This window comes from Mercurialis annua, linkage group LG7 (assembly GCF_937616625.2).
Source record: "Mercurialis annua linkage group LG7, ddMerAnnu1.2, whole genome shotgun sequence".
NCBI lineage: Eukaryota > Viridiplantae > Streptophyta > Magnoliopsida > Malpighiales > Euphorbiaceae > Mercurialis > Mercurialis annua.
In genome coordinates this window covers 33,159,203-33,180,882 of record NC_065576.1, presented here as the reverse complement: position 1 = coordinate 33,180,882, position 21,680 = coordinate 33,159,203, and the positions used below count along the sequence as shown (strand labels likewise).

Here is a 21,680-nt window from a genome sequence, read left to right as displayed (position 1 = left end):
TATTCCTTCATGTTAATACTTGTTTGAAAATATTAAATTTAATTCTTTTTTATTTTTTTCTAGCATGTTGTAATTATTTGTTACAATTTTCTACTTACTATTTTTAAATAGAAACATGCCAAAGAGAAAACAACAAGAACACAGTGATGCTAACATTGGTCCATGTTACTCGACAGAAGCTATGAATGATTTTTTTATTGATTGTCTAGTGTATAAAAAACATGGGACGTCTTGTGAATGGAACCTTCACTACAGCTTTTAATAACATTGTTAAAAACATTGGAGAGCGCTTTCCAGAATAAAGAGAAAATTCAGAATAGAATTAAGTATATCAAAGGTCCTTTCAACAAATGTTATGATATTTTTAAAAAATGGAGGTAGCAGATTTACTTGGAATTCTACGACTTGCATGTTTACAGCTGAACCTGAAGTTTGGGAACAGTTAATTGCGGTATGTATTTATTTGAGTTTAATTAATGATGAACTTTTGAATAGTATTCCATTTAGTATTACTGATTATTTATGCTTATTTTGACAGGCTCATCCTGAGGCTCGTGCATGGAGAAATAAACCAATTCGCGATTATGATAAATTAGCAGATTTTTACGGTCAAGATAGAGGTACAAGTGAGTTTGCTGAAACTCCAAGTGAAATGAGGTCCAACGTGGTCTAGAAGGAGATACTATTGAGAATATTGATAACCTCGTGTCCCAAGATGAAGTTATATTAGAAAATTTTACGACTGCTAATAATGATACTTCTAATATTGGCTTTCCTAGGATATAATCTCAAAATGTGAATTCATCTAAAAAGACAAAGAACAAAAGCAATAATTCTACCTCTGATTCAAAAACAACAAGCAAATATGACTAGGGTTGTGAGTTAGTAAAGCAGGGCTTGGATAATGTTTCTCTTTCAATTAAAAAGTCAACAAATTTATTGGTGAAGGCACAACAACGACTTCCTATTTCAGAAAAAGATATATTGGGTAAGTTAGAGGAGTTAGAGTTCGGGCCTCAGTACATGCTTGCTGCTTATCATCATCTTGTAAGCAATCCTAGTGATTTGCGTGTTTTTTTTGGATGTCCTATAGCGTATCGTAAAGAATTTTTACTTGATATTATATCTATTTAGATGTATTGGGGTTTTTTTTCAACCAAAATTCTTTTATGAGTTTTTTTCCTATATCTTTATGAATTTTTTTTATGACTGTTTAAACAATTTAATTCAATGGAATATTTTTATTATTTTTAATTATGAATATTGTATATTTTTTTAATTTAAAGTTTTTGAGCTAATTATTATTCACCTTGTATTTTTAAAAAAATGCTACTAATTTACAACCTTAGTTTTATATATTATAGATTTTATAACAAGTATTAATTTCGTTCAATTGTATATTAGTTTTGCAATTATCATGTTTAAAAAGTTTATATTTTACTGTATATATAAAAAAGATATAAACACCATATGTCATTTCTTTTTTCTACTGTCTAAATTTTGAAGGACAAAATCGCCATTTTATATTTTTTTTTTATTTATTTATCTAAATAAAAACAAAATATCTTTCTTTACCCTTCTTATAATATTACTCATCCAAACACAAATAAATATAAATTATAACTTCTCTTTCCATTCTTTTCCTTCCCTTTTTTTCCCTTCCCTTTATATTCCCTTCCCTCCCCCTTTTTCACCCCTATCCATACAAAGTGAAAGTTGGTGAGGGTGAGTTCGGCCTTGGAGAGAAAATGGTGAAGTTTGGAGCTTTTGTTTTGATCTTTTTTTAATTAAAGATGAAGATGATAAAACCCAATCCTTTTTTAAGTACGTTAATGATGTCACCAATTGGTCTAAATTCCATTTAACTCAAAGGGCTTAATTTAGCCCAAATTCTTAATTAATCGCCGCGTTCAATTTTAAAATAATTTCGTAAATTTACGAAAGTTTGACGATAATTTATTAATAATTCACGGACCTTAGCGTGAAAATTATTAGCTCGGAACTTAACAATTTATTTATTTTACTTTATTTCCTTTCTTTTTAGTCCAGCTAAACTCCAATTTATCTAATAATAATTTCTCATTTAAATTATTATTTTTCAATAATTCCAATTGACTCGGTTTGCTTTAAGTCCTTATTATTTGAACTCAATTTAACATTCTTAATTTTAATCTTCACGATTTTGTCTCGTGGTACTATCCTTGATACTTTTAAGAGTATGGGTTATTACATTCTACAACCTGCGGAACTACTACAACCTGAGAGTTGTTAATCTGTTTTGCGTTTAACACATCTGCAACCTACGAAACTGCTGTAATAGTGGTAGATTGAAGATGGATACTAGATGAGTTAAAACCTGAATTTATAGCATGCGGAAACGTTGTAACTGGGGTAGACTAAAGATGGATACATGATGAGTTAAAGCTTGAATATAAACTCCCATGATAAGTTGCATTGATGTCTACTGAATTCAGACCTACAACATCGCATCCTAATTAAATAGAATGAACAAGTCCTTTTGAAACTTGTCCTGCAGTAATGTCTAAAAGCAATGGAGATTTGGAAACATCTGATTTTGAATGTTTCTGATTGACAGTAACCTCTGAATTTCATCAACATATAATCCCCCCTCGAACTCAACATGCAATGTAGATTCTGTCACAAAAACTAACACTGATTTCCCCCGAAAAATAACCTCGACATAATGATTAATAGATCTGCATGTCGTGGATATAAGAACAAGTCCTGAATCCAAACGCTTTCTTTCTAGAACATATTGATGAACAATACTCGATTCACCAATTGCATTACCGACTTCCATAAATACTCATGCAGACCAAAGTGAGACGGCCAATCTCCGATACTGTGACCCAAACCAAGCGAGTGCATGCTTGATTGAAATCCTTAACCCAAGAGAAAGAATGAAAAAAGTACATTAAATTTAGTCCATTACACATCAAAAAATTCTCTGGCGCTGTCAATGTATCGAACGTGATTAGAACCAGATTACTTCCTAAAAGAGCAATGTTCTCAGCCACTATTTCCTATTTAACCATGAAGCTCTTCGCCTTCAGAATCATGGTTATATCCAAAACCCTAGCCACTATAGAACGATGCATCCAATCATTCTTCTTAGTAATCAAATCGTTAGGAATGGATAAAGAAATATCATGAGGATTTTGAATTGCCATAACGTGCCCACTGTCAACAACAAGTATTCCCAATGATGCCTCCTTATATGATCTGGTGTCTCTGAATGATGGAGAAGATAATACTCTTGCAGGTTGTATATTCTTAATCTTCACCTCAATACCATCAGTTTTCCTCTCGGGAAATTTAGAAACAAAAGCCCGACGTCAGAACTTTCTGATAGATCAAATCATATTCAACCTATTAATGATCCAAGATGTTGCTTTGTTTGATTCCGGACGTTAAAAACCAAAACTAACGTTACATTTAGAGAGTTTCGTAGCCAGAGAAACCTTTCCAATCATCCCATACCCAGCAAATACCTTTTTAAGATCATGCTATCTCCAAGTTTTCGGATAATTCTTAAAATAGATGACACCCATGGTAGCCTCCTCAATTCCCCCAGAATTAATTATTGTTGGCGATATATGACTTTGTTGCTGCGTGGTGGCGAACATAGCTAGTGGCTGGAGGTATAAGGTTTGAAGTTTTAGGATTTAATGGTGGTTTAGGGTTAGACACAGACATGCTGTTGTGCTGTGTGAGAGACCTATTTCAATTATTTAAAAAGTAAACATAATCTTCTAGTTTACAAGTCAGAATTGATGCAAATTCGAATATAACTATCTCAAATTTACAGAAGTCAACAAGTTTCTAAAACAATTTTCTTAAAGTTGTAAAAGAAATTAGATAAATATTTGAAATAAAGAATTTATTTAAGATTTTAAAATTTCCATTGATCAATTTTGTTCAACATAAAAATATCAACATAGCTTGATAAGAAATAATCCTTTGATTTGTGACAAAATTGAAGCTAACATTGCCGTGTTAAAAGAATGTCGGTACCCTCTATGCAAAACCAAATTCCTTGAACCGCCAATTTCTCTTTTCGAAACAAATTGAACCGCCAAAATCAACCACCAGCTCTTACAAAAATAAAACCTGGCTGTGTTGGACCCACGACAAGCCAAGTCAATAAAATCAGAGAGCGAACTCGACGACGTGTCGTTTCATGTCCTCTCCTCTCTATTTCTCCTAGGGGTAAATTTGTAACTAGAGTTAAAAGAATAATGAAATTAATTAAAACACGAAGGTTTCGCCTTTCAGACAAAAAACAAGACGAGCGAGAGAAACACAAAGATTTACCCAAAAAGAAAAACAATTTATAAAATAAAATTAAAGCCAGAGCTGTTATTCTTTTTTTCTCATTCGTTATCGATCTGCAGAGAAACAAAAAAAAATTCTCAGCTTCTTCACCGTTAATTCGCCGATCTGTTCATCTCACTCCGTTAGTTTTCCGGTAATTCTCTTCTTCTTCTTCTTCTTCATTTTTTTGAATAGAAACCCTAGGGTTTCATTTATTCAATTTAATTGATTTGGTTGGCTGGCTATTTTAGGGTTAACGAAGCCCGCATTGGACTAATTGACGTTGATTTTGTTGCTGTTAGGGTTTTGATTCGGAGGATAACAGAAGCGGACGGAGAATCGAAGAGGTTTGTTTTCGCCAAGTATGAGTATTAATAGCCCTGGAGAAGACGAGAATTAGGGTTTCGGAGAGTTTCAGGGAGGAATTTTCCATGGGCGATGGAGGTGTCGCTTGCATGCCTTTGCAGCAGCATAATACTATCATGGAGAGGTTTCCATCAATTCAAGAAAATACCGCCACTACTACTACTACGACTAGTACTACTAATACTTCTAGTATAACATCAGCAGCAGGAGCAGCCACCGCAACACTTTGTGCTACAAGCACCGGAGGCAAAACCGCCACGAACACGAACAAGGACAGCAAGAGCAATGGCAGCGTAGTTAAAAATAGTAGCACGAATGGAAGTGGCGCCACCAATGGGGTCGCTACGAAGCCGAAGAAAGTTTTGAAGAAGATAATTAAGGTGAAAAAGGTTGTTACAGTGAAGAAAGTAGTGGCAGCAGACAAGAGTCAGTTGGGAGGTGAGAAGGCAGTTAAAGTTATTAGTAAAGATAACGTGGGAAAGGTAATTGTCAAGGAGAAGGAAGCTGACAACAAACTGAATTCTGGTGATAACACGGTGCAGAGTAGTAATAACAGTGTTGTTAATAATAATAATAAAGATGACGTTGAAGAGGGTGAATTGGGGACTTTGAAGTGGCCACCCAAATCAGCAGAAGTTGAAAATGGGGAGTTTATTTCATCGGAGAAGAGGGCAGTGGTCGCAGCGCCGACGAGGAGAAGCGAAATTGAGAAGAGCGAGATCAAGGGAGAGGGTATTCTGGGTCCTGGTAGATGGAGAAAAGGGGATTTTGCCAGAGATGAAGTTGAGAAAGGAGAGTTTATTCCAGACAGATGGAATAATAAAGACGACAATTGTTATAATAAACCATCCCGTGGCAAGTATGAAATGAGTACAGAACGTACCCCACCTTCAGGGAAATATTCTGCTGATGACATTTATAGAAGGAAAGAATTTAGTCGGAGTGGGAGTAGTCAGCACAGTAAAAGTTCTTCGAGGTGGGAAAATGGCATGGACAGGAATTTAAGGATCAGCTCAAAGATTGTTGATGAAGAGGGACCGTATAAGAGTGATTACAGCAATGACAAGAATTATGGAAGAGAGTACGTTTCTGGTAACAGGTTGAAGCGGTATGGTGCTGAGTCTGATATCAGTGAGCGGAAACATTATGGGGATTATGGGGATTATGGGTGCGCGAAAAGCAGAAGACTTTCTGAGGACGCTGCCCGCAATGGTCATCCAGAGCACTATTCACGTCATTCTGTTGAAAGATTTTATAGAAACCCTTCCTCTTCTACTACTGCTACAAGAATATCTTCATTAGAGAAGTACACCTCCAGGCATCATGAACCTGCTTTGCCTTCCAAAGTAGTTTATGATAGGCATGGGCGTAGTCCTGGGCATTCTGAGCGGTCTCCGCGTGCTCTGTCACGTTACTATGATCACAGGGGACGGAGTCCTGCCCGTCGTGAGAGATCCCCATATAGGCGGGAAAGATCACCCTATGTTCTTGAGAAATCACCTTATGGCCGAGAAAGATCACCTTATGGCCGAGAAAGATCACCTTATGGCCGGGACAGATCACCATATGGCCGTGAGAGGTCACCCTATGGCCGGGAGAGGTCGCCCTTTTGCCGAGAGAGGTCGCCATATGTACTTGAGAGGTCCCCATATGTACTTGAAAAGTCTCCATATGTACGTGATAGATCTCCATATGCTCGTGATAAATCCCCATATGACCGGAGCCGTCATTATGATTATAGAAGAAGTCCTGGTTGTTCAGAACGGTCCTCACAGGACAGGCATTATGATCGCAGGGATCGGACTCCAAACTTTTCCCCACTTGATCGAGGGAGGCCCAACAGTCATAGAGAACCGATTCGAAAAGGAGGTGCAAGTGAGAAGCGGAATTCACTGATTGCTAGTAAAGGCAAGGAGGAAAAATTCACCCAGAAAGACTCTAATGAAGGCGATTCTCAACTTTCAGCTAAGGAATCCCAAGAGATAAATGGTAAGCCTAATATTAAAGGATTGGAAGAAAACAATGTCAGTTCTGATTCTCACAAGGAAGAACAGTCTCAGAGTCCAAGGATGAATGACAAAGAATCTCCTCATATTGACGGACCTCCTCCTGAAGAACTTCTATCTATGGAGGAAGACATGGATATATGTGATACGCCACCTCATGTCCCTGCAATGGCTGATTCTTCTACTGGAAAATGGTTTTACCTTGACTATTTTGGCCTGGAATGTGGACCTGCAAAGATAAGCGACCTTAAGGCACTGGTGGCTGGGGGAGTTCTTGTGGCTGATCACTTGGTCAAGCACTTGGATAGTGACAGATGGCTAACCATTGAAAATGCTGTTTCACCATCGGTGAATTCCAATTTTGTATCTATTGTCTCAGACACTGTAACTCAGCTGGCAAGTCCTCCAGAGGCACCTGGAAATCTATTGGCAGATCTTGCAGATATGGGACCTCCTGGTTACCAGGGTAGCCAAGAAGCTTCAATGACTTCGTGGCAGCCCCTGGCTTGCCTTAATGACTGTACTGCTGCTGTTGAACCTTTAGAAAATCTCCATATTGATGAAAGGGTTGGAGTTCTGTTGGAGGGTTTCACTGTTGTTCCTGGCAGGGAACTAGAGACTATTGGAGGTACTGTTGTATCTTGTATTGTCTTTTCTCTGTGCCTGGTGTTCTTGTCTTATTATTATATATATTTGAATATTCTCTTCTGGATATTTCTTATATCTTTTTCTGCTTTTATCATCTTGCAGAAGTTCTGCAAACAACTTTTGAGCATGTGCCATGGGAGAGATGCGGGCAATCAGAAGATAAATGTGCAGGTATCTGTCTTATTTCTTAATGCTTTTTTGACTAGTTATTAGATCAAATTGGTGCAAGGTGATTCTTGGTTGACATTCTTGCTTTGAGGAATTTCTGCATTTGGACCATTTGGATTTTTGGCTGTGCTGCATATTTATGTTAAGAAATAAGTTTGCAGTCCAGATGTTGTTTGCTATAACATCTTTAACTGTCGTTTTTATTTTGGAATCACTGAAACGATATTCTAATTTTTTCGGGTCATTTTTCAATTTTTAAGGTGGATTTTGGGAATTAGATAAATTTCTATACATACCTATAGAAATTGTTGGTTTAAGAAGTGATTTATCATAGTAGACAAAAAGAGTTGATGTAGTAAGTTAAGGATGTCAACTGCTCTGGCCTTATGGATGGAACTTTGGATTTTTCTGATCTTGGCAGGGGGCTCAATTGGTGTCTCATGCTGTATTCTCATGTCTTTCATCATTAAATCATCATAATCTCTTGTAGCTCTTGAATTTTAAATAACAAACTTTTGGCCTTTTTATTATTTAGAAGGTAGCATATGAAGTTTATTAGAAATGCAACTGTGTTTATCTTACACTCTAATGAACTAAGAAAGTAACCTTGGCGTTAGATGTAGTAAAATATACTGGAGACCAGCTTTATGCTCAACAAAAATGTTAACTAGTGGAAGCAGGATATTAATTTCATGACTATTAACAAGTTTATTTGTTTTGCCACAGACTTTAATTGGAACCAAGCATGTGTTGCAGAACAACATTGTCAAAACAATAATGAATTATCTAGATGTTCGGACATGAAACCAAAAGAAGCTGTTGAAGTGACTTCAAGTACAACCTCTGACACGGATCAAGGCAGTGTCTGTTTTGTGGATTCTGCTGATTGGTTTTCTGGCCAATGGCCGTGCAAAGGTGGGGATTGGAAGAGGACTGACGAGACCGTCCAGGATAGATTTTCTCAAAGGAAGCTTGTTCTAACTGATGGCTATCCATTATGTCAAATGCCAAAATCAGGGACTGAAGACCCTCGCTGGCATAGAAAAGATGATTTATATCATCCTTCTCAAAGTCGAAGGCTCGAATTGCCGCCTTGGGCTTTCTCCTCCACAGATGAAAAAAACGAATGTGGGGGTTCCGGCAGAACTCTTGCTAAGCCATCTATAAGTAGAGGGGTGAAGGGCACTATGCTTTCAGTTGTCAGAATAAATGCATGTGTTGTGAAGGACCACGGCTCATTTGTTTCAGAACCACGTACAAAAGTTCGAGGTAAGGATAGGTACCCTTCAAGGTCCTCTCGGATACTCTCTGCTGCTAATGATGTAAAGAGACTGATGGCAGAAGGTGATTCTCAATCCAGAAATGATCAAGATGCTCAGGGCTCTTGCAGGTCAATTTCATTCATTAATACTCCTAAAGACCGTATCTGCACCGTGGATGATTTACAGCTACATTTGGGTGAGTGGTACTATCTTGATGGTTCTGGGCATGAACAAGGGCCTTCATCTTTTGCTGAGCTTCAGGTCCTGGCAAGTCAAGGTGCTATTAAGCAATGGAGCAGTGTTTTTAGGAAACTTGATAGAGTGTGGGTTCCAGTTAATCCTCTCACAGAGTCTTCTGAAGTCCCTCTTAAAATTCCACAGGAGCAAATTACAGTTTCTGGTGATTCTTCAACTTCTTCTAAATTTCAGGGTGCTGCAAACAATGAAAATAATGCAAATTCCGTCGGGTTCCATAGGCAGCACCCACAGTTCATTGGTTATACCTGTGGGAAGCTACATGAATTGGTAATGAAATCTTTCAAGAGCCGAGAGTTTGCTGCTGCCATAAATGATGTATTGGATCCTTGGATCACTGCAAAACAGCCTAAGAAGGAGGTTGATGGCCATGTATACCGAAAAAAAGGTATGGACAAAATACTTAAAACTAAACTGATAATACTTAAAACAAAACTGGTGATGTCATTTCAAATTTACTGGAGAGCAATTGTACTGTCAGGCAAGGCTCTGCTAAGGAATGATCGATTTATTAGTAGTATGCTAAGATGTTTCCTAGGAAAAAGCTCACCTGATCTTATTCTTTTTTCTGTTTTGTTTGCATCTCTTATTTTTTGATACAGCTATGTGCTGAATTTATTTTAATATAAAATGCTTACCGAATAAGTGTGAATCGTTGTTAAAACAAATTGCATATATTCTATTCTGATGCATCTCACGTGTCATTGCGACATATTCAATTAATGATTTAGCTTATCCTCAAGGTTAATGTCAAAAATTCCAAAACCTTAATCAAAATTGCAGTTGGGCAATTCTTTCATTTTTGTCACTTTTACACTTAAACTCTTAATTTTATCCAAATCTAGGAGGATGTATCCCAAAACTCTCAAATTTGCAATATCAAGGCCAAATTTACATAGAAATTAGTTTTTTCATCAGGCATGCATAAAGAGTGAGAATGAAGAGTAGAGAGAAAACACTTGGTTCTAAACTAGGTGTTTTTCCAAGTCTTACATTTATTAGATGTTATTATAATTATATTTTACATAATATATGCCATGTTAGCAAGTTGATAGTTTTGGCATATACGGGTTCATTTTTTAGCCAAATTTGAGATTAATATGAAAGGCTGTGTTTGTAATTGACAAAATTAAATGGATTTCTTCTAGCTATAAAATTGTGCAAGTAACTTGTAACCCTTAATGTAAATATGTTTCCTTTTAGTGTTATCAAATGGCAGTACTTGAAAGTGCTTTTGCATGTGTATTGTTTGATCTTTTCCATTCCCCATTCCCCATTTTGCATTTCATTATATTTTATTTATTTATCTGGCTCAAATTTTTTTAATTTCTATTCACAGAGAATTGGGATCACTATTTGTTAGCATTTTCAGTAGACCTTACCTTCTTCGGCTCTTTGCCTTTATTTTACTGTGGCTGTTATGTTTTTAATATAGATGTGCTTATGTAATATGGATTTTTGAAATCATTGTGTTTCTTTCACTTTAACTGCTGGTTTTCCATCTTTGACTTTTTTTTAAAATTTTTGTTGGATTTCATGTCTATCAACTGTAGTTTTCTTCTCTTCTCCCTCATTCTTTCTTCTCCACCAACAAGGTTGCACTTGCTATCCAATGTGATTTATTATGACTGTTTTTATTGTGTTATTTTGGTGAATATATATGTGTTGTATGTGTATGACTTTCTTCATATCTTTCTTTTAAATTGATGAACCATTTCTTAAAGGCCTTATGTTGAAGGTTTAGACTGAGTTCTGTCGGCGGTCTAGATGTGTCATGGGCCTTATTTTCTGACTTTTCATCATTAATCACATTTTCGCTAGTTCCTTGATTTAGACTCTTTTTTGCTTTTTTTTTTTTGATTTTGTAAGTGCACATGATATTCCTATAATTTGCAATTTATGTTTGTTTTTGGTCCTTGGTTAATTTCAGAAATTGATGGGCGTGCTGTCAAAAGAGCTCGGCTTCAGGTTGATGGAAGTGATGAAGACTATATTATAGACGAAGACGTTCATAGTTTTCAAAAGGATGAAACTACTTTTGAAGAGTTGTGTGGCGATTCTGTTTTTCATGGAGAAAAAAGTGCATGCTCAGACACTGAGTTGGGAAGCTGGGGTCTACTGGACGGTCATATGCTGGCACGAGTTTTTCACTATATGAGATCTGACATGAAATCACTTGTCTTTGCTTCTTTGACTTGCAAGCACTGGAGAGCTGCTGCCACCTTTTACAAGGATATCACACAACAAGTTGATTTCTCAAAATTGGGTCCTAACTGCACCGACTTATTGATCTGGAATATTATGGTAAATACTTTATATATTGTGGCTCTACCTGCTGTTGTCAGGTTCTTTGTTTACCCAGTTAACATATCTATTTGATCGCAGAATGGTTACAGCAAAGGAAGGATAAATTCAATGGTGCTGGTTGGTTGCCGGAATGTTACTCCAGCCTCACTTGAAGATATTCTTCGCTCATTCCCTTGTTTATCTTCTATTGATATTAGAGGTTGCAGCCAGTTCAAGGAGTTGACCCTTAAATTTCCTGATGTGAGATGGATAAAATCTCGTGGTTCACGAGGTTTAGGGATCTTTGAGGAGTCATCTTCTAAAATAAAGAGCCTTAATCAGATTAGTGACAGAACTCCTATGTCATATAAATCTAAAGGTCTGAATGGTGATACTGATGATTTTAGTGACCTGAAAGAGTATTTTGATAGTGTGAATAAGAGGGACTCCGCAAATCAATTATTTCGACGGAGTTTGTATAAACGTTCAAAATTGTTTGATGCTAGAAGGTCATCATCAATTGTTTCTAGGGATGCTCGTATGAGGCGATGGGCCATTAAGAAATCTGAAAATGGCTACAAGAGGATGGAGGGATTTATTGCTTGCGGCTTGAAGGACATCATGAAAGAGAATACCTTTGATTTTTTTGTGTCCAAGGTATTGCTAATAGTTTGTTTTGCATTTAGATGTCCTACCTTACATTTTTTCTTTGTTGCTCACATATCTTAACCTCTTCCTTAATCAGGTAGCAGAAATTGAGGATAAGATGAAAAAAGGTTATTACCTTGGGCATGGTTTGAGGTCGGTAAAAGAGGATATCAGTCGCATGTGCAGGGATGCAATAAAGTAAGTTTGTCGTGATTGTTATATGCATTAGTTGTTTTCCAAGCAGAGCAATTTTAAATTCCCCCTTGACCATTATGCTCTTCCATACCAGTTTGTGCTATCTATGATTGTAAAAGAATAAAAAAAGTTGATCATGAAAGTGTCTATTTGTAGTTTTTGCATGTCTGTGTCTGTCTATTATTCGTTACCCAGATGTTTGTCATATGATGCAGAGCAAAGAATCGAGGTGCTGGAGACATGAATCGCATTATTTCATTATTTCTCAAACTCGCGTCACGTTTGGAAGACAGTCCTAAGTTTTCCTATGAAAGAGATGAATTAATGAAGTCATGGAAAGATGATTTGACTGCAGATGGTTATGGTCCAATTAAATCTAAGAAGAAGTTACTCGCTGAAAAGAAACACTTTAACAGGAGTAATGGAGCTACACTTGATTATGGAGAATATGCATCTGATAGGGATATCAGAAGGCGCTTATCCAAATTGAACAGAAAAACATTGGAATCTGGAAGTGAAACTTCTGATGGATTTGACAAGTCTTCTGAAGATGGCCAGAGTGATAGTGATAGTACAGCTTCAGATACAGAAAGCGACTTGGATTTCCAATCAGAAAGTCGATTTAAGGACTCTAGAGGGAGTGGGTTCTTTATGGAAGATGAGGGTTTAGATTCCATGATAGACGAGCGTGAATGGGGTGCACGCATGACGAAAGCAGGTCTGGTTCCTCCAGTCACTAGGAAATATGAAGTTATAGATCACTATGTTATTGTAGCGGATGAGGAGGACGTGCAACGGAAGATGTGTGTTTCTTTGCCAGATGATTACACTGAGAAACTTGATGCTCAGAAAAATGGTACTGAAGATATGGAGCTTCCTGAAGTTAAGGAGTATAAGCCTAGGAAGCAACTTGGAGATGAAGTTTTAGAACAAGAAGTTTATGGAATCGATCCCTATACTCATAATCTCTTACTGGATTCAATGCCTGAAGAATTGGATTGGAGTATATCGGAGAAATATTTGTTCATTGAAGACATGCTCCTTCCAACACTGAATAAGCAAGTTAGGCGCTTTACTGGTACTAGTAACACTCCAATGAAATATTCATTGAAGCCTATTCTAGAAGAAATAGAAACATTTGCTGAAGAGGATTGTGATATACGGACAATGAAGACTTGCCAGGCCATCCTCAAGGCCATAAATAGTCGTCGTGATGATAACTATGTTGCTTACAGGAAGGTATAGGGCACCCTCTTTCTCTATGGTCCTAATAATGATTCCATATGGTACTAATTGCTAGTTCTGTTTTTTGTTTCTTATCTGTATTTTAGGGTCTTGGCGTTGTTTGCAACAAAAAAGGTGGTTTTGCAGAAGAAGATTTTGTTGTGGAGTTTTTAGGAGAGGTGCGTATTCATAGTAGCTGGGCAGTTACTTTTATGAATCATTTAGCGTGGTGGAGATGATATTTTGCTAAATTTTGAAGTATTCTTACCATTTATAAAATGTCAGCGCTCGATTCTAAAATAAAAATTATCAAGAGATGTCTAATAAATGCAAACAATGATGCTTTTCTAAGCCAATAGCACATTCATGAAAGACTTGAGTTACCATTTATCAACAACTCTCAAATGTAATACTATGCATAATTTTATATGAGAAGACTGTACATGCTATCTAATGTGGTCCTAGGATTCATGCTTCAAACAATTATTGTTGAAAAATTATGGTAGAGACTTTCAATAAAAAACACCTGGTGCTTGTTGTTCGTGCAATTTTTATCTGTTCCTATTCTTGTAAACCGTGGAATTTATTTGTTTATAAGCAAGCTTTATTTAATACATGTAAACTGTGCTTATCTCTTGATTACCCTTCTGTTTGCAGTGAGTTTCTTTGAGATTTGTGACTTTAAATTTTCTTCCTTCAAAATTATGTTCACAGGTTTATCCTGCTTGGAAATGGTTTGAGAAGCAAGATGGCATTCGTTCTTTGCAGAAAGATAGTAAAGAACCAGCTCCTGAATTTTACAACATTTATTTAGAGAGGCCAAAGGTATTGTTTTGTTCCGAACTTCACTGCTATAGGTTTGTCATACTTTATTTTTTTATTAAAAAACATTTTGACCTGATTTTTATTACTATTGTTCGACAGGGGGATGCAGATGGTTTTGATCTGGTGGTGGTTGATGCTATGCACAAAGCAAACTATGCAAGTCGAATTTGTCACTCATGCAGACCTAATTGTGAAGCAAAGTGAGTTCCCTTCCCTGGTTGCATATATTTCCTGTCCAAGTGAAGAGAATGTTCTATGACTATCGCAACACTTAGATAGGCACCATAATTTGTTGAATGTCTTCTTTTTTGTACAGTAACGATGGATGTGGGGAGCTGGGTGGGAAATGGAAATGAAATATACTCTGGATGACATTAGTCTCCTGGAATTAGAAAATTTTATAAGTTCCTTTCTCTCTTAAAACATGAAACAAACAGTGATGCTAATACCAATTTGTTATTTTAGCCTAAAAAATTTTAGATGGAAAATGTTCGCAAGTTTTTTCTATGTTTTTCATCTTTTTTATGTCTCAATTCCTTTGGCATGAAATGAATCTTTAAGTTAGATTCGGAATAGTTTCTCTTTAAAATTACATTTATGAAGCTATTTATTAATGGGATAATTCTGCATCTTTTTTATGTATACGTTGCTTGATTGATTTTATTTTCAAAGTGAAGCATAGTCTTAATCCAATAGTAATTAGTATGAAAACATTCGGATTTTAATTTTAGTGTAATATTTGCCATCTTTTATCATAGTTATAGCCTACTCTCTATAATGCAGAGTGACTGCTGTAGATGGACAGTATCAGATTGGAATCTACACTGTACGAGAAATTCAATACGGCGAGGAGATTACATTTGATTACAATTCTGTTACAGAGGTAAATATCTTTTGTCTTATCAGTTTTAATTTATATAAAGCAATGATATATTTCATCAGAAGTTGGTTTACAATATTTGGTTTCTCATATTGTAGAGTAAGGAAGAATACGAGGCTTCTGTATGTTTGTGTGGAAGTCAAGTTTGTCGTGGAAGCTACTTAAATTTGACAGGTGAAGGAGCTTTTCAGAAGGTACATAGTGCATGTAATTTTACATTTTAATCAGTGTAATTTTTATTCTAAAGTGAAAGTACCATCTTTTGTTTTATTGTAAAGTTCCACCTTATTGAATTTTAATAGCAACTTGGACCCTAATTTTCAAAGCCATTATATTTTTAGTTAATTGGATCTTTCTGTTTATCAGGTACTGAAGGAGTGGCATAGCATGCTGGATCGCCATCATCTAATGCTTGAAGCTTGTGAAATAAATTCTGTATCTGAAGAAGATTATCTTGACTTGGGGAGAGCTGGATTAGGCAGTTGTTTGCTTGGTGGATTGCCAGATTGGGTGGTTGCATACTCTGCTCGTCTGGTGGGTCTTACTTCCGTATAAAGTTTTGTGATTTGCCTTTTATTTTCGAAAAAAACCTTAGCTGTTATATTCCGTTCACTTCTCTGACTTTTTTTTTGAAGGTGCGCTTCATTAATTTGGAGAGAACAAAGCTTCCTGAGGAAATTTTAAGACATAATTTGGAAGAAAAACGGAAATACTTTTCAGATATTTGTCTTGAGGTTGAGAAAAGTGATGCTGAGGTTCAGGTAAGTGCTGTGTGCGAGTTCTCTATTTTGAGGAATCACGCTTCCAGATGCTCATCTTGCATGCTTTTTTTTTTGAGGTAGGCTGAAGGCGTCTACAACCAGAGGCTTCAGAATTTGGCAGTAACTCTTGACAAGGTTGGTGGTACCCGTTTTCACTTGATATGGGGGAGTTTTCTTTTTTCTGTATGCTACTATGTAAATGATCATCTATGACTGTGAACCATGAAGTTGCATTACAAATGATTCGAAGCCTTGATGTCACAGTTATAGGTCGTGGAGTCAAATTGTGGGAAAGTTAAATGATGATCACCTTGTGATATTTTAAGCCTTGCTGTTCTTATTCTAAGGTCTCTTCAGAGAACATAAATTCATCAAATTTTCCCTGTTTTGAACAATGTGTACAGGTGAGATACGTGATGAGATGCTTGTTCGGTGATCCAAAAAAAGCCCCACCTCCATTGGAGAGGCTGACTGCAGAAGAAACTGTTTCTTTCCTTTGGAAAGGGGAAGGGTCACTTGTTGACGAGCTTCTTCACTGCATGGCCCCTCACGTTGAAGAGGATGTGCTAAATGATCTCAGGTCCAAGATATGTGCTCGTGATCCATCTAATTCAGATAACATTCAGAAAGAGCTTCACAAATGTTTATTGTGGTGGGTAGCCCACCTAGGTTCATTTTTCTCTTTTTGTTTCCGTATGTCCTTAAAACTTGCAATAGGAGTCCTGATTTTTATTTTTGAAGGTTGAGGGATGAAGTCCGGAGCCTTCCATGCACGTACAAATGTCGACATGATGCTGCAGCTGATTTGATCCATGTCTATGCATATACAAGATGCTTCTTTAGAGTTCAGGTAGTCCTTGTTTTATTTGTACAATTGGCATTTTTAACTTTTTTTTTGGTGGACATCAGCTTGCGTTCTCTATTTAATAATTGTGTAATACATTGACCTACAGGGATACGAGTCATTTACTTCTTCAGCAGTTCACATCAGCCCGCTTGACTTGGGTCCTAAGTCAGCTGAAAAATTGGGGGGAGGTACATATGAATATCGAAAGACGTATGGTGAAAATTATTGTATGGGGCAGTTGATATATTGGCACATCCAGACGTATATAGAACCAGATTGTACGCTGGGTAAGGCAAGCAGGGGGTGTTTGTCATTACCTGACATTAGTTCTTTCTATGCAAAAGCTCAGAAGCCATCACAGCAACGGATTTATGGGCCCAAGACTGTGAAGCTTATGATGGAAAGAATGGTAAGTGGTGCAATTCTCTTGTTTTGATTTGATGATTTAAAATACGTTGCGCTCATCTGTTGCTCGATATCGACATTTACAGGAAAAGTACCCTCATAAGCCATGGCCGAAGGACCAAATATGGTCATTCAAGTGTAGTCCGAAAGTTATAGGGAGCCCAATGCTTGACGGGGTTTTAAGCAAGTCTCCTGTAGACAGGGAGATGATACATTGGTTGAAACACAGACCGTCGGTATACCAAGCGATGTGGGATAGGTGATTTAATTAGGAATTCTACACTTTAGTTTTTGTTTTGGAATGATTTGTCATATTTAGTTAACAGCTGCCCCTTTTAGTGCGGGTGTGTTGATTGATTATCATTCCCAAACATTCTTCCCTACTCTTCTTCTTCATTCTTGTGTACAGTTCAATTTTCTGTCAATTCTAAAATGTAATTTGTAATTCATTAAATGATAAATGAGCATTTTTTTTCACCTCTAATTTTAGTGAATATCAAAGGTAACAAAACATAGTTCTCTCAATTCTGCGTCCATGGCGCTTGTTTTCATTGGTCAGCTTCTGTTATATTTGTTATTTGGGCTGAGGGTGTAATCAAGTTGAGCTAACTCGCGAGCTACTCGGGACTGACTTGAAAATTACTTGAAATCGACTCGACTCATATTAAATCGAGCTCGAGTTCGAGATACTTTAGTTAATTATCGAGTCGAGTTTGAGCTCCAAAATATTTAACTTGATGAGCTTGCGAGCATAAATGAGCTTCGGTTAATTTATTTTTTTTACCCTTTTTATTTATATATATTTATAATAATATTTTTATTTAAATATTAAAATATAATTTTTAGATATTTATATAGATAATCGATTCAATTATACTATCGAGTTCGAGCTCCTAAAAATGAAACTCAACCGAGTGCGAGTCGAGTTTTGAGTTTCAAATTTAGATTCGAGTCGAGCTCGAACATGGCGGTGTTTCAACTCGGCTCGAGGAGAAAAATAATACTCCCTCCGTCCCACTTAGAAGTCCCATTTGACTTTACACACAGATTAAGAAAACATTAATTATTCTTGTCTTTTCATGTTTTTTCATGTTTTGCCCCTATTAATGATAGTGGAATTTTCCATAAAACTCTTTTAAGATAACTAAAATAAGGGTAAAATAGGATATTCAATGGAAAAGTATTCTAAAAATAGTAATGGGACTTTTTAAATGGGACATCCCAAAATAGAATATGGAACTTCTTAAACGGGACGGAGGGAGTAATGAAGTGGAAATTGAATTTGTAGTCGTATAAAGGATAATATCACAAATTTAGATAGAAGCCAAAAGAAGCAGAGTATAGTACAGTGTCAGCAACAACACGCACACTGCACCTGGGATCATCATCAATTCCCGTGTCGCCGCCTTTCACCATCTCACACCCACTGTTGTACTGTAATCTTTAGCCTCTCTCCTATCAACACGTGTCCCCCCTCTCTCTGTTTATTCCTCCTCTCATTATATATATCCTCTCTGGTTTATATAATTTTTGTAGAGAAAATGGATGGAGAAATGAATGCAAATATTAACGATCATGATTCTGCTTATACTTCTCTTCAATCTCTCCTCCCATTACCTCCCCCGCCCTCTCTTTACCACCACCACCACCACCCTCCGCCGCCGCCGCCGAGTTTCTCCTTTTTCGCCGCTGATAATTTCTTCACTTCTATCCCTTCAACAGAAACAACTTACCATTACCCTGACGACCCAACGCTCAACTTCTTCGACTTAAACCACCTCCCACCACCTTCCTTTCATCATCGTTACGCCTCGCTTTTCAGCGGAACCAACAGTAACACACAAACCCTAGGTGTTCAGAAGAACAAGAGCAAGAAGAGAATCGACAGGCAGAGAATGAGCGATAAGATACGCGAGTTACGTAAGCTAATGCCTTGGGACAAAAAAATGGACACTGCTACTTTACTTGGTGAAGCTTTTAAGTATGTCAAGTTCTTGCAAGCTCAAGTTCAAGCTCTCGAAACCATGCCGTTTCTCGACATGGATGACTCCTCGTCTTCGTCGTTGTCTCCTCCGAGCGGTTATTATTATTATAACACGGATAATGCTGCTGAGAGTGAGGATGATGTGTCTGTTTGTGGTGGGACTATGGGATTGTTGAGTAGGCAACAGCTTTTGCAGATTCTTTTGAACACTGGTGAGGCTCAGAACAGATTGTATTCGCAAGGGTGTTGTGTGTTCTCTATTGAGCAGTTCAAGAAATTTGTTGCTGATCAGCATGCAAGAGCAAGGGACTTGGCTGCTTTCTTGAATCTTCAGTTTAATCACATTAATTAAGGCTTGATGGGTATGTTTTGGATGCTAGTTTTTTCTATTATATTTTGATCTTTAAATGTTGGCCAGCTTAGAAATTTAACCTTAAAACAAAAACAGAGAGCAAGTATTGTAAAAACAAGGTTTTAAATTTTGTTTAATTTTGTTTAATGTTTTGGGGTGACGAGTGTAAGTATTGTGTATTAGTTGCTCATTGCCAAGGTACAGAATATGCATAGCACAATGATGCCACTGAATTTGTTACATAGTACGATACTGCTGCACTGTCGGTGTGTCTCAGATAGAAACACAAAAAGCCAAACCAATCCTTAGGCCCTTTTGTTTAAATAATTTGTTTATCCCTTTTCAAATATTTGTTATTTTTAGTCCTTTTATTTAATTTGTTCTGATTTTTTACGCGGTTTTTTGGACAAAAGAAGGCACCACGAAAGGCGCGCGTTGAATGTCCACTTAACTTTAGATTTGGAGAGAGATTAAATAAACATAAAATTATAATTACATGGGGCTATTGAAATTATGAAACTTTTGTTATTTCTGACTATTAGATTTGCTAATCATTTAACGGTGACTGAACCACATACTAATAACTTCCGTTAATAAAAAGATTGGATATTAAATTTTATAGATTACTAAACTTTTTTTAAATTACAGAAAGGTCACTAAATAATTTTTTTTATAAAATGGTTACTGAAATATACCTTTTATTACAAAAATGTTTCTGTTGTTATGAAAAGAACACTAAATTTTTCGTTTATTACAAAAAGTCAATTAGTTATATCTTTTATTATAAAAGGTGACTAAACTATATTCTTTTTTGTAATTTCGGCTTGCCACGTAAGCAGAAATGTTGTTTTTTCGCATGAAAACGGTATGTTTTATACAAGTGAACTCTTTTGTAATAAAAAATATAATTCAGTGACTATTTTATAAGAAAAATTTGTTTAGTGATCTTTCTATAATTTAAAAATCTTGGTGATTTACAGAGTTTAATATCCTAAACAGATCTATTAAATAAGAATCAAAAAGGTTCATTTTGCTCCCTCAACTTCTCACAAAATATCAATTAAAGACAAGTTCATGTTTTGGACAAAAACGCCTACAACTTGATTCGCTCATTTTACTCCCTTATCTGAGGTGGCACAAAATGATTGGAGTTGTAGCTATAAAATATTAGACCATTTGGAGTTGAAGGGGTATAACGAGCTAAAATGCCTATTTTGAGGGTGTTTTTGTTCAAAATATTTATTTTAAAAGTGTTTTTGTTAAAACCATGAGTTTGAACTTATTTATTTTTTGTTCAAAATTCAAGGAAAAAATAAATATTTGTTGAAATAAAAATTGAATAGTACATGGACTTATTGAATAACAAATTTTAATAGGAACCAATAAAAAAAGTTAGATATTATACCACTGGGTCATTAGGGTTACCGATATTTACAGAAAGCTCATTATGTTTTATTTTAATTTAAAAAGGTCACCGAGTTATACATTTATTACAAAATATTTTTGTTGTTATAAAAAGAATATTAAATTTGTCATGAATTATAAAAAAAGTCATAGAGTTATATCTTTCATTACAAAAAGACCAATAAACTATGTCTTTTTTTATAATTTCGATTTGCCACGTAACCAGAAACATTGCATTTTAGCGAGAAAATGATGCATTTTATATGGGGAAATTTAGGTATTTACACCAAAAATAATTTTTTTTACAGTTTTTACCTCAACACGGAAAAATTATAGAAAATAACTCACGTTTTTACTCTAAGTATTAAAATATTTAGAATTTTTTTTCCATTATCATCTAGTTATCATAAATCTTTCTGTAATTTTTTTTCTTCATGAGTTATCATACAATTACCATAACCTTATCATACTTCATTATCATCTAGTTATCATACTGCAGTGTTATGATAACGTCATGATAATATAGTGATACCAACATGATAATCAGCCATCATTTTTTGCAGTGATACTCATATGATAATCAAATGCTGTTTGTTTTTGCAGAAATTGTTTTTTTGTGCAGAAAATCATTTTTTCATCGTAACATCGTTTCTTATTCAAATTTTTAGATCTAAAGTTGAAAAAAAATTCAAGAGTAATTTATTTAAATCTGAAAATTAATATAAATCATATTTATCACCACGAATTAAAAAAATTGCTAAAATCAAATATGAAAAAACGGCGGAACGACGACGAAACAATGGCGGATCGACGGCGGCGCGATGAAAGA

The 21,680-nt window shown here is 36.0% G+C and overlaps 2 protein-coding genes across 3 annotated transcripts; both read left to right on the top strand.

The window, feature by feature from the left end:
- Positions 1-4,304: 4,304 nt before the first annotated feature.
- On the top strand, positions 4,305-17,595 carry LOC126656024 (histone-lysine N-methyltransferase ATXR3). Of its 2 annotated transcripts, none has more exons than XM_050350465.2 (20): positions 4,305-4,489; positions 4,638-7,335; positions 7,458-7,526; positions 8,250-9,428; positions 10,971-11,344; positions 11,426-11,983; positions 12,072-12,172; positions 12,385-13,408; positions 13,501-13,572; positions 14,108-14,218; positions 14,318-14,418; positions 15,002-15,101; positions 15,197-15,292; positions 15,465-15,632; positions 15,734-15,859; positions 15,941-15,994; positions 16,264-16,511; positions 16,601-16,709; positions 16,813-17,115; positions 17,198-17,595. In XM_050350465.2, exons 2-20 carry the CDS (start codon positions 4,767-4,769, stop codon positions 17,372-17,374), a joined length of 7,539 nt encoding a protein of 2,512 aa, XP_050206422.1. In that variant the 5' UTR covers positions 4,305-4,489; positions 4,638-4,766; the 3' UTR covers positions 17,375-17,595. The 2 variants fall into 2 exon arrangements, with proteins under 2 accessions (XP_050206422.1, XP_050206423.1); XM_050350466.2 differs by having other exon boundaries at positions 4,587-7,335.
- A 1,035-nt stretch (positions 17,596-18,630) lies between these two features.
- LOC126656113 (transcription factor bHLH117) lies at positions 18,631-19,840 on the top strand. Its single transcript, XM_050350598.2, has one exon. The coding sequence runs from the start codon at positions 18,653-18,655 to the stop codon at positions 19,445-19,447; it is 795 nt and encodes a 264-aa protein (XP_050206555.1). The 5' UTR covers positions 18,631-18,652; the 3' UTR covers positions 19,448-19,840.
- Positions 19,841-21,680: the final 1,840 nt, after the last annotated feature.

Bases quoted from the DNA above. Each gene is read 5' to 3' on its own strand.
- LOC126656113 (XM_050350598.2), top strand. From the start codon at position 18,653: ATGGATGGAGAAATGAATGCAAATATTAACGATCATGATTCTGCTTAT.
- LOC126656024 (XM_050350465.2), top strand. From the start codon at position 4,767: ATGGGCGATGGAGGTGTCGCTTGCATGCCTTTGCAGCAGCATAATACT. The intron at 7,336-7,457 runs GTACTGTTGTAT...ATCATCTTGCAG, and splicing joins GGAACTAGAGACTATTGGAG to AAGTTCTGCAAACAACTTTT. The intron at 13,409-13,500 runs GTATAGGGCACC...TCTGTATTTTAG, and splicing joins ACTATGTTGCTTACAGGAAG to GGTCTTGGCGTTGTTTGCAA.